This window comes from Phaseolus vulgaris, chromosome 8 (assembly GCF_051622355.1).
Source record: "Phaseolus vulgaris cultivar YP4 chromosome 8, ASM5162235v1, whole genome shotgun sequence".
In the NCBI taxonomy this organism is placed as follows: domain Eukaryota; kingdom Viridiplantae; phylum Streptophyta; class Magnoliopsida; order Fabales; family Fabaceae; genus Phaseolus; species Phaseolus vulgaris.
Window position 1 is genome coordinate 28,158,950 of NC_143505.1, and position 12,220 is coordinate 28,171,169.

Sequence of the window (12,220 nt, forward strand, 5' to 3'; positions counted from 1 at the left end):
GAGCTGAATAGGAACTCAAAGGATTTACACTGTGGATATATTATGGGTTAGTTTGAGGTGAAAGAGACAAAATTAGAAACTATAAGACAAAAGTGAATGAACTCATATAAAGGCTTGTAGCGTAGGACAAGAGAGGAAAATGAAACCAAAATGTTATATATTTTATTCTTTATAGTCATGTGATAACGAGGAAGGGGTTTTGGGGTATTGAACCGAAGTTGTTGCTTCAAATGCAAGACGTTAAATAAAGGGTTCTTAGATGTTATGTCATTTTATGCTTTTAGGCCAATATGATATCCAATGGGATATGATACATGAAGAGTCACCCTTTTACCCAGAACATGAAAAGGACAAGTAGCTGTGACCTTTGCTCAGGTAAGGTGGGTCAAATGGACTCCACTTGCCAACCAGCAATTAAGATTTTTGCAGACTTTCTCCTATTTGGTGCCATATATTCTATTACTTTGGATTGCAAGGATTGCAACTCACATGGTATAACCAAATTATCATCCTTTAATTTTTCTATTATCCATATCAAATATTCTATTGTCCAAAAATGTTAAATACCAATTAATTTTTTACATAAAAATATTAAAAAGTTATACTTTTTTGTCAAAATATTGCTTAAAAAGTATATAATTATAAATATAAAATTAAATTTATTAACTTATTATTATATTTATATACAATTTTAATTAAGTTAAAATATATATAAAATAGAGTACATATATATGATACACTACTAATGACACAAGAAAGTGTATTATTATCTAAATAATAAATTGAATTTAAACGTCATTTTATAAAGATATGAGACGAGCAACGTATTTCAGGAAAGAAAAGAGTATTGGTTTTTAAAATGCATTTACATTTAATGACTTCAAACATCTAAAGTTAGAATACCAAAAGGAGTACTTCAATCAAGACTCGAATGCAATAGAATCTCGAATTAAAACGACGAGTATATACAATGATCTGGACTACTAAATATAATTATCTATTTTAATCAGAATTCTCTTCCATAAAAATTACATATAAAATTTAAAAATAAAACTAATTAAAAAAATTATAATTTAATTTTGCACGAATAATTTGAGTAAAAACATATAATAATAAAGTGGAGACCTTGATAAAATAAAAATAATAATTTACTAAAATAGCATTTGAATAATTTATTTTCCTCAAACAAAGGATATTTATGGTGACGTAAAGTTATAAAAAAAACCCACCATTTAATGTATATGATTCGAATGGTTGGGAGTTGATTAAAGAAGTTGCAAGTTTCCCATAGGACACCTCAAATGCAGCGCAACGGGATAGGGACAAATAGCAATAAATTAAAGACCACTGTCTTTGAATTTTGTCACGACGCTGCACCAGGAAGCAGAAACGAGAAGGAAAAAAATAGGACAAATTATCGTGCAGTACAATCCCAATCCTTGCTATTCTTGGATTACCATAAGATTAGTGTGGGACAGACTCAACACTTAGCCACTTCCTCTTAAAAACCCTGCTCTCTGCTTTTTCCTCATTCAAGTAAACCAAAAATTCACTTCTATCTGCACCTCTTAACCATTCCATTCTAAGTTTTGGCATTCCAACTTCTCCTAATCCAACCAAATATCACATTAGCCCAGAGAAACCATACACATTACCAACACCCAAATCCAATTATATACTACTATAACAGTACACTACTAATCAACCTCAAAACAAATCATTACACTGTTCCAACAAACCGGCTACATAGATAGATACATAGCAGCAACAAAGCAGAGGGTGATAATCTACAAAACTAGGAGGTTTTTCTTCCCTGTAAAGTGTATTTAGTTCCAATCCCAGATTTAAACTCCATGATAATATTTAGAATAATTGATAATGATAACAACAAAATACCAAAAAGTTGTTTTCTTTCATGAGATGGTTTTCATATCAAATAACCTCCTCACCCTCTCGCAAGTCCTTCAATACAGCGGGGACCTCTGGGGGTTCCCTTTCCTCCGGTTCATCAGACCCGCCGAGATTTCCGACACAGGCGAACATGCCGGTCTGCACGGTGGCCGGAAACCAGAGCCGCCGGTTCTCTTCTTCCTCACAATCTCAGTGGTGGCAGTGCAAGCCAGGGTGGTCCTGCAATCAGCCCCGCCATACCCTCCTGAACCTGACGAGGTTCGGGCCGAACCGGCCGGTTCGAGAACCGAGTCTGGGGTCATCAGACCATCGTCGAGCCCAGATTCTGATAAGGGCAAGTAGTTGCACTCGAAGAGGTAACCGGAGAGAGAACCCGTTGTTCTGACGAGATAATTAATCTGTGAAAAGAACAATACATGTATATGAATGAGAAAAGAGCCGTAAGAGAAAAAAGTATATGCAAAAAAGGGTAGGAACACATTATATATTATGGAATAATAATTATAAAGTTGGTAAGGGGGCGAAATTAGAAGTGATAAAAGAGAACCTTGCAAGAAAGGGAGCAGAAATGGTATGGGTCTTGCAGACTTCTGTCACAGGTGCTGCAGAAATTGCCGGAGCCTCTGAAGTTCCTTGTCTGTGGCCTTTGGTTTAAAAATACCACTTTTGCACTGTTGGTTGTGTAAGACTGTAGAGAGAAAAAATAACCATGTGGGTGTGAGTAATAGAGCTAAAAAAACATTTCACAAGGCAAACTATCCATTTGTGCAACTTCCACTCACTATCATGTAAAACAGACACGATAGGGGGAAAACACTGAAATTCCAACTTGGCAAATTCCTCTTCTTAGCTTAATTGAAACTCATTGTATGAACACAGTTTAGGTTGAAGTTGCAAGAAGGAAATTAGGCAGGGCTAGAATTTATTTTTTTCAAGTGTGTTTTAATGAAACTTAATAATTTTGCTGAATCATGCTGAATGAACAGAAGCTGTATTTGAATATTAAAAGGAAAAAAGAAAGAGAAAAACTTACTTGAACTGAAGTGCAGTCAATTAATTTTGCAGCGTCATCCAACCTTATAACATCATGATACACATATCTTCTAATCTGAAAAAGAGTGTAAATAAAAGTTAAAGAAATATTTCCCGTCTTTTCTCTTAATGTTTTGGTTGCGTCTTCTGTGGAAGAGTACCTGCAAGAGTCTATGAGAGCGGTGAGGGGACAAACAGTGAGGGCAGAGACTGATGCAACAATCCAAGCAATACACGTTCTTCTCATTCTTCTTTGCCTCCTCGTGAATTATGCAAGCGTTGTAGAACTTCTCGGTGAGGAGGACTTGAAGCCAACGGGGAGCATGAGACGAGGAAGAAAGGAACTGCAGGGGTGAATGAATTGAATTAAAACAAATTCAGCAAAGAAACAGAAAATGGAACAACAAAGAGAAGAAGGCGGCAAGCAAGTCCACCATGATTATTTTTTTCCCTTGGCAATTTGAATTTTGACGAGTGTTGGCGTGAGGAGAGTGAAGCGAATTAAGATGAAAAGAGGCATAAAAATGGAATGGCCAGAGAAGAGAGCAGCGAGGTGAGTGAAAGGTGAATAAATTGAAGCATTTTTTTTGGTAGTGAAATTTGAATTTGGGTGTGGAGAGGAAGGAAAAAGAATTGAGTGAGTGGTTGATGGTTATGGAGAGGAGTGAGGCAGTGGAGGCATGATCAGAGTAAGTAAAAACTGGATTTTGAAAAAGGAAGAGAGAGAAAGAGAGAGTAAAAGGAAACGGCGCCTGGCAGCTGAAGATACAAATATTACTGTTACCGAGAAAGAATAGGCGAGAAGGAAAGAAAGGATGTGGTAAGGTGAGAGGAATGGTGGGGAGGGTAGCCACAATTAAAGACAATTCAGTCGTACACTACACTTAATTGCTGGACAAGCTTCATCAAATAACTTATCAAAATCTTGCAAAAAAACAATTATTATCATATCAAATCAATTTTTACCAGATACATCTTACTCTTCCTTCTTCTTTTCCAATTTCTATCACCAACAATTTCTTTCACCACTTTATTAATTCATTTCCTGTTATTCCTTCTTCTTTCACCATTATAACTACTATCATTAACTTCTTATCCCTTCAATAATAATTTAAATCATCATTTCAAATTCTTCATATATGCTATTTCAAAAAAATACTAAAAAATCAAAATTCATTCATTTTATAGAAACCAAAAGTATAACTAGTTAATTTTACAATGACTAAAACATATTTAAGTTTTAATTTAAAATATTTTTTGTTCATGGAAAATTATTAAAACTGAATCTAAAATAACTTTATTGTTAATACTATATTACATATTTTATGTAAGTAATAGTAGAAAAAGTAATCAATATTAAAGTAAAATATAACAATTATTTTGATTTTTTTTTTATAGAATACTTATGAATGCTAATTACATTCCCAACATTATGTAAACAGAAAAATAACATAACTAAATTTTATGTTAATTAAAACATTTAATGATAATGAATTAGAAAAATAAACATAGACAGTTGGGAATGTAACCTTTTTAATATTCATCTTTTCGGTGTCAAATATTTATTAGTTGAATATATTTTGGTAGTCTATAGTTGAGAAAATTACTAATTATTAAATATTAAATTCAATCAAATATTCGATTATGCATTAAAAAAATTAATTAATTTCCATGTTATGTTTATAAAATATTTACTGAATTAAAAAATATGTTGAGTATGATTTTTAAAGTAATTATTATAAAATTTAATAAATTCATAATAAGAATCAATGTTTTATTAGTTAGCAAAACAAAATTTATGCCGGATACAATTTTTAACATAAGTATGATAAAGTGAATAAACTTATCGTGGATATTATTAAAAAAATAATATAGCAAAGTTTATTTAGCTTGCCTATTACCTATTTAGTTTTAGTTTTATTATCTATATTATTTTTTCGTGAAAATATATTCCGTGAGTAATTTCTTATAATTAAAGCAATTAACCAACATTACACTCACACAAATAGAATTAAGCTTTCCATTAAGTAAGTAGAGTTTGATTTAAATCCCATAAATAAAGTCTCAAAATACAAGAAAAATCTATTAAAATTCTAGATTTATAATAAAAATTATTAGTATAAAAAAAATTATGTACATATATAAAGAATTAAAATCATTACACTTTTTATTACAGAGTCTACAAACTCACAATTATATTAAAAATAATCCTATTTTACTTGTTCGAGATGATAGATTAACATAATTTTTAACATCAGAAAGCAACATTTAGGCTCTGACATATTCTTAAACAATGCATATATATATATTAAACAGCCAAAACTATTTTACTACCAATAATAACAATAATAATATTAAAATTACAGAAAAAAAATTATGTTTTATGATTTTGTATACATATTTTTTATTATTTTAAAATATAACTCCAGTCATAGTAACAATATAAATTGCGAGACATGATTATAAGATTGAAAGTATTTGTGATTTAAAACTCAGAAAAAAAAATGGGTATAAGCATAAAATAATGAAGAATAATGGAATAAAAATTGCAACTTTCCTTTTTGCATTGTTGTTTACCAAGAGCCCATGTCCCGAAAACCCTAAAAACCCTAACCAAATGGTTCTTTATGAATGGTTGTCTTGCTGGCGCGTTATCTCTCTCTCTCTCTCTCACCGTGCTAAGTGCTAAATGACAAGACAAGAAACAGTGACTTTTCTCAGTTCTCGGTAAAAAAATGGTAGAAAAAGTGCCCTGTGGGAATAGGGCTTAAAATGACCATATTCATAATGACAATTGTACCCACCACCACCTGTATCCTTGCCATACTTTCAGATAATTTAGTTTAATTAAATATTCTTTTTTTTCTTCAATAAACTCGTTTAAAAAAATTCACAAATGAACCTATACTAATATTACTTACTATATCTATTCACTGCTTATAATGAGTATTTAAACTCTCCTTTGTTTGAAATTGATGGAAAAAAAATAGATTTGAAGAAAAAAAAAGGAATAAAAGTGGGGTTATTTAAATTAAGGAAAAGAAAGTAGAAAGAAAAAAAAATGAAAAAAATTATTAAAATTTATTAATAATATGATAAATATGATTGATAAAAAAAATTAATTGATAAAATTGTAAGATTATAATTTTTTCTTTGTTATTAAAATTAATTAAAAATAAAATATGATTTACTTATTTGTACATAGAATTTGCATGTGAATAAAACATAAATCTCGTTATGGTTCAAAATCTTAGTTGAAAAACAACAAATTATCTAACATTATGGATTTATTTAAAAATTGATTTTGAAAAAATATATAATATTGGAATATTCATAACTGTAAAATATTTAAGCAGAATTTGTAAATGTAGTAAACCTTAATAAAATAAACCGAAATTGTGATCAAGCATCATTCAAAATAGTGTGACCAACCTAGTTCACAAATGCATTGATAGTCAAGTCCACGTCATAGTGAGTCGATATGTGTAATCATAATGTCATATGAAAGAGTATGTTATTGTCCCGACATTTAAACACATGTTGCATGATGTAATGATGTCAATTAATCAATATATTATTTTTCATGACCATAACATAAAAATGTCTTCATGGAATAACTGAGCCAAAAATTTTATACTCAATATGTGCACAAACACGTACATTCCTGACATTTTGATTGTGCACATCTAGTCTGGTCATGGAATTCAATGTCATATCACTATCATAATTGAGCTCCTCAAGGATATTTGAAGATGACAATTTCTAACTTTGATACTTAAATCAATCAAAGGCAACCAATCTAAATGTGAGATTTTAATCTTCTTTTTATCAACATCGATATATAGGTTACCAAGTTATGTGATCTTCATATTGGAATAAAACATTTTAATTAGATTTTCAAAGTATGGAGCTTTCTACATTATACATTATTCTAATATGTGCCTAATTTTTGTAATATTTCATATTGAAATATAGGCACTTATGAGTATTAATTGTTAATTTACACATAAAATAATCATAATTTGTGAATTTATACATTTTTAGATTTTTTATGATCTTTAATTGAATAAGAGCATTTTATAACCAAATTTGGTGTTAATTGCAGGTTTCTAGGGAAGAATGGAGATTTGGACTAAAGAAGAATAACATATGCTAAAAGGAGAAAGCTAGAAGGCCTAGAACGCACAAAAGAGAGAAAAACAATTCCAACTCAGCATCGAGAATGCGTCAAATTAATTGGGCTAATTTTATGTTTTTATGAACAAGCCCAAAGCACAACGCAGGAAGTCACCTAAACCTAGCAAATTAGGTTAAATAGGGGGCTATAGGCACAACCTTGGGGTGCCAGATTGAGAGGAAAACACCATTGAGTGAATTGTAACCAATTAGGAGAATGAAAGGTGCTAGAAGTATGTGTGGCTATTTCTACCCTTTGAGATTGGGAGTAATCGGTTTAAACTCTTATGTATTGAGGTGATATTTAACTATGATATACTATTATGTTCTTGATTGATTATTGGTATTGTTGTTTTGCTTTTAAATATTTGTGTCATGTTTGAGGATCTTATATCTGACTGTGAAGTATTTTTAGGATTCTGACCTAAACAATACTTAACATATTTGAGTATTAGGAATAGACTTCAAATGTTAATTGTCATTAACGTCTAAACTTGATCCTAAGTTGTTCTTATAAATATGCGAGGGATCGATATTTATGGAACATTCTTAAGAATTTTATATGCGAGGAATCGATATAAATGACTTTTATACAGGCATCAATTTCAATCAAAGAACATAATGTTAATATGTTAATCAAATACATAAGAGTGAGACAGATAAAACCCAATCCCTAATTTTCCAATTGAAGCAATTATTCTTTGATTTGTTTTCTTGTTAATTCTTGCCATTATAATAATCTTCAAACCAACTTTTTATTGTTCTGTTTATATTTAGTGAATATTGTACTTGAATAGTCAACTATTCCTTGTGGGATTGATATCCGTTCTTAGGGAGAAATTATTACTTCTAACAACATGGTGCACTTGCTGTAAAAAGTCATCATGTTCCAACCCTTGAAAGTGAAAATGATGTTGAAAGTAGAACTCTAAATGTGCAAAGAAGGGGAAATTCATGATTTTAAGTTTCAGAACTAATATGGCGTAAAACTCCTTCCCATACTCAATCAACTTATCACGCTTGCTGAAAAAGTGTGTTTGATTTAAAACGTCCGCAATGTTAAGATGATACGATCTAGTACCAGCTAGATGATCTATCACCAATTATAGAGTCTTGTGATAAGAGAGTCCATGAGTTTTGATGATAACAAAACACTATAAGATGTGTTAAAAATTCTAACAAATATCACTCATGTAGATTTAGATAAAGACTTATTAAACATTCTAGGTTGATTAGATGATCATGTACTCAAATGATCTTACTATGCATAGCCTAATCAGACGGTCTCACAGTATAAAGGGTATAAAGGTACATTAGACAATTTTATAAGACATACTTGGAGAATCAACGTGATCACTAAAAAAATCGTGTAAATAGTGGTAGTTATTAAAAATTGTCATAATTAACGGTATAATCTGACACTTAAATAACCATCACATTTTGTATTCAAAATATGACATTTAGAACTGTCATTTTATAAAATATATCATATTTAAACGCCCACATTTTCACCCCCTCCATCACATTCCCAAAAAAAAATCATTTTCTACTAAGTTTCGATTTTCCAAAACCTTATTCTCATATTCATTCTTCATTCCCTAAAATTTTCCAAAATCTTTTCAAACCTTATTCCCGTGCCTACTCGAGAAATCCTTCATTGCGCCCGCGAGCTCCTTTGCCCTTGCACCGTCTTCCCATTGTTGCAATTCTCAACAAGGAAACATACCACAACAACTCACTACGACACACTGAGAACATGGATATCATGTAGCAGCTTAGAGTCGTTGATCTTGAAGGCAGCGAGGAGGCTAGGGTCGACATTGGACTGGACAAGGAAGTCGTTGATAGCATCCTCTTCATGTGATTTGGTTTTCCTTAGAGATTGGTGAGAGTTTTCAAAAGCTAATGGAAGAGATGTGTCAATGAGAGCTCTATTGGAGCCATGGATTTCTTAGAGTTGCCATGGGGAGTGGGGAGAGTGATTGGTTTGGCCAAATCACTTGGAAAAGAACTCTCGTTATACATGCACGCATGGTTTGTTCCTCCTCATTATAAGAAGGAACTCTTGTTGAAACTCCAACGACTTCACCAAGGATCTAGGAGTGTAGAAAAGTATTTCAAAGATTTAGAAGTAACTTTGACTAAAATTAATATGCATGAAAATGAAGAGTCAAAGATTTATAGATTTGTGAGTGGATTACAACGAGAAATAGAAGATGTTGTAGAATTATATGAGTATACTTCTTTGGAAAAATTGGTTCACCTAGCCATCAAGGTTGAATCACAAGTTTTGAAGAAAAATTCTTTTAAAAATACTCATAATGATGGTTTTTACAAAACATCTTGGAAGGACCAACACAAATTTCAGAAACAAGACTCTCCTTCCAATTTCTCAAAAGAAACCACACCACATCATAAAAACTCCAAACCTTCTACTTCTATTCCTAAATCACCCACCAAAACCTCAAGTCAAAAATCTTTTAAATGTCTAGGTTTTGGGCACATTGCTGCTAATTGCCCAAGTAAAAGAACAATGATGGTTAAAGGGGGATAGTTATAAGTGACCATAGTTCCCAAACATCTAGAACTAGCTTCCCTTCCTCTTCAAAAGCCCCAAGTGAGGACGAGTGTGAAAAGCCATGTGAAGGTGATTTGTTAGTAGTAAGGCGCATGTTAGGGCAACTTCAAAAACCTTTTGATGAAAGTCAAAGGGAAAATATTTTTCACACCTGATGCCTTATAAACAACAAGTTATGTTCCACGATAATACATGGGGTAGTTGTGTTAATGTGGCAAGTACAAGAGTAGTGGAGAAGCTTGGATTACCCACTATCTCTCATACAAAGTCCTATAAACTACAATGGCTTAGTGAAAATGGTGAAATTATGGTTAATAAACAAGTCCTCATAACTTTTGCCATAGGAAAATATAAAGATGAAGTTTTATGTGATGATGTGCCAATGGAAGCAACACATATTCTATTGGGAAGGCATTGGCAATATGATAGAAAAATTTTACAAGATGGTCATACCAATAAGATTTCTTTCAACTTCCAAGGGCATAAGATTATATTAAAACTCCTCTCTCCCAAAGAAGTTAATGAGGACCAAGTAAAAAAGAAAACCAAAAGAGAAAATGAAAAAGATGAAGAAAGAAAAGACAAAATGGGTATCATCATCTCACCTCATGTAGTAAAAACGATAATGTTGACCCATTCAAAAATACAAACCGCACCTCAGGTATTCTTCTTTCTTATCTTTTTCATCTCCAACTCATTCTAAATACTTGACATATTTAAGTTTAGGGATAATATTAAAAAACCTCCTAAAAGTTTTCACTTTCTAAGAGGATTTTCACAAACAAATCATTTCATACCCATATATTCTTTTTAAACATGGCATGTATGTAGAACTCACCCATACATACTTCCAAAGCTTAATGATCATAAGTTTGCTTCACATACCAAGTTTAGAAATGTTTCTATCTTTCCTATGAACAAACTAACTATGTTATTTACAAGAGTTCTCAATTTGAGGTCGAATTCTTTCCAACTTGGGGGGCATGATACAACTGAACTCGACAAGTAGATGACCAAAGACACCATAAACACTTCACACGTAGGTCAGTCATCTCGGCATACAAGACAAGAGCCCACTAAACCTCAGAAAAACCTTAACATAAGAAGAATCGGACATGGATCGAAATATCAATTCTTCTTCCTTCTAGTATTCTTACAATACAAGTTTAGGTAAATAAATTGGGTTCACTTTAGGGGTTCAAATAGAATAATAAGATAGATTAGGGTGTACTCAGTATCGTTCTTGTTGTTAGAATTGTAGGTTTTAAACAAGAGGGGGGTGAATTGTTTTCAAACGTTTTTCAGAAAGTTTTGAAGGTATGAAGAAAGTCAAAGAAGAATCACAGCCAAAGGAATCAAAGAACACAAGATAGAAAACAGTTTTAGTTGAATTCCATAAATTCAACCGGTTGTTTCTGCGATTCAACCGGTTGTCTTTATTAGCAGAGTGTAAAAACAACTAAAAACAGATATGCAAGAGTTAAGGGAGAGAAAGAATCACACAAGCAATTTTATACCAAGAGCTACATCCAATTCCCATAAACCTCTGGATATCCACTAAGTAATCAAAAACCAGATTACAAACACACAACCACCAAAGAAGTGATATTGATCCCCTAAAAAACACACACTTCCTTTGGCACACGACAAACACACCATAGATGAGAACACCCTCTGACTCTGTGAACACCAGTACTTACAGAATTACAAAACAAGAAGAAATAGGATTGATCACACCTGGTACAAATCAAATCAAAGTACACAACAAGTCCTACTTCACTCTTAGAGAAATATCCAAAGCCTTAAGCAATCTTGGAGAAAACTTGATTTCAAAAATTGATCTTGTAAGTAGTTTGCAAGGAGTGTATAACAGAACATTTATACTCCAATTAGCAATTGAAAACATTTATTATAAAAGCCAAATCAGTTTCAAATTATTTAAAGCAGATTTAACAAACTTAACAAAATTTTGTTAAGGTGTTAAAAAAAAGTCGGTTGTTTTGTCGAAACAACCGATTGAATTGGTTTGACAACAAAGTCAACCAAATTCAAATCTGCCAAAACCAGTTTCAAAAACCTTAAGTATGAAACAACCAATTGAAACGATAAAACAACTGGTTGTTTTTCTGCTTCTTCATAAAACACTATTTTCAAAAAGATTTGAATTAAACCAACTTTTGGATTCAAAACTAAGAGTGAATTAACAAATTCAAACTACCCCAGAACACACCCAACTAAGCTACAATCAGCCTTCAAGCAATCCATGGAGATTTGGAGTCATCAAAGCTCTTCTTCAACACTTGTCGGTTGACCTTGGCTACAAGCTCTAGCCCCGATTTGCCTCAGCTGTAATATGTTCTACGTCTGTTTGCACTGGAACACGACTCCGTTGAAATAGAGAGGGCCCTACCTGTTGATTGCACTTCGGCAATTAAGTTAGTAAAGGGCTTACTAGAATTTAAGAAGTATTCAGTTTCAGTCTTAGAAACAGCGTACCTTTACCTGAGGTCTCAAACCCCTTTT

General features: G+C 32.1%; 1 protein-coding gene across 2 annotated transcripts; it reads right to left on the bottom strand.

Annotated features, from left to right (window-relative positions):
* Positions 1 to 1,380: 1,380 nt before the first annotated feature.
* Positions 1,381 to 3,792, bottom strand: LOC137826837 (PLATZ transcription factor family protein). 2 transcript variants are annotated; one of them, XM_068632984.2, is made up of 5 exons: positions 3,378 to 3,792; positions 3,105 to 3,287; positions 2,945 to 3,019; positions 2,459 to 2,599; positions 1,381 to 2,309 (listed from the first exon to the last, which is right to left on the bottom strand). In XM_068632984.2, exons 1-5 carry the CDS (start codon positions 3,378 to 3,380, stop codon positions 1,965 to 1,967), a joined length of 747 nt encoding a protein of 248 aa, XP_068489085.1. In that variant the 5' UTR covers positions 3,381 to 3,792; the 3' UTR covers positions 1,381 to 1,964. The 2 variants fall into 2 exon arrangements, with proteins under 2 accessions (XP_068489085.1, XP_090149516.1); XM_090293390.1 differs by having other exon boundaries at positions 1,496 to 2,309; positions 3,105 to 3,299; positions 3,386 to 3,602.
* Between the last annotated feature and the right edge of the window lie 8,428 nt (positions 3,793 to 12,220).

Excerpts from the sequence above, each read along its gene's own strand:
- LOC137826837 (XM_090293390.1), bottom strand. The coding sequence starts at position 3,463 with ATGCCTCTTTTCATCTTAATTCGCTTCACTCTCCTCACGCCAACACTC. Across the intron at positions 3,300-3,385 it reads AAATTGCCAAGGGAAAAAAA|TCACCCCTGCAGTTCCTTTC; the intron begins TAATCATGGTGG and ends AATTCAATTCAT. Across the intron at positions 2,600-2,944 it reads TTGACTGCACTTCAGTTCAA|TCTTACACAACCAACAGTGC; the intron begins GTAAGTTTTTCT and ends TTCTCTCTACAG.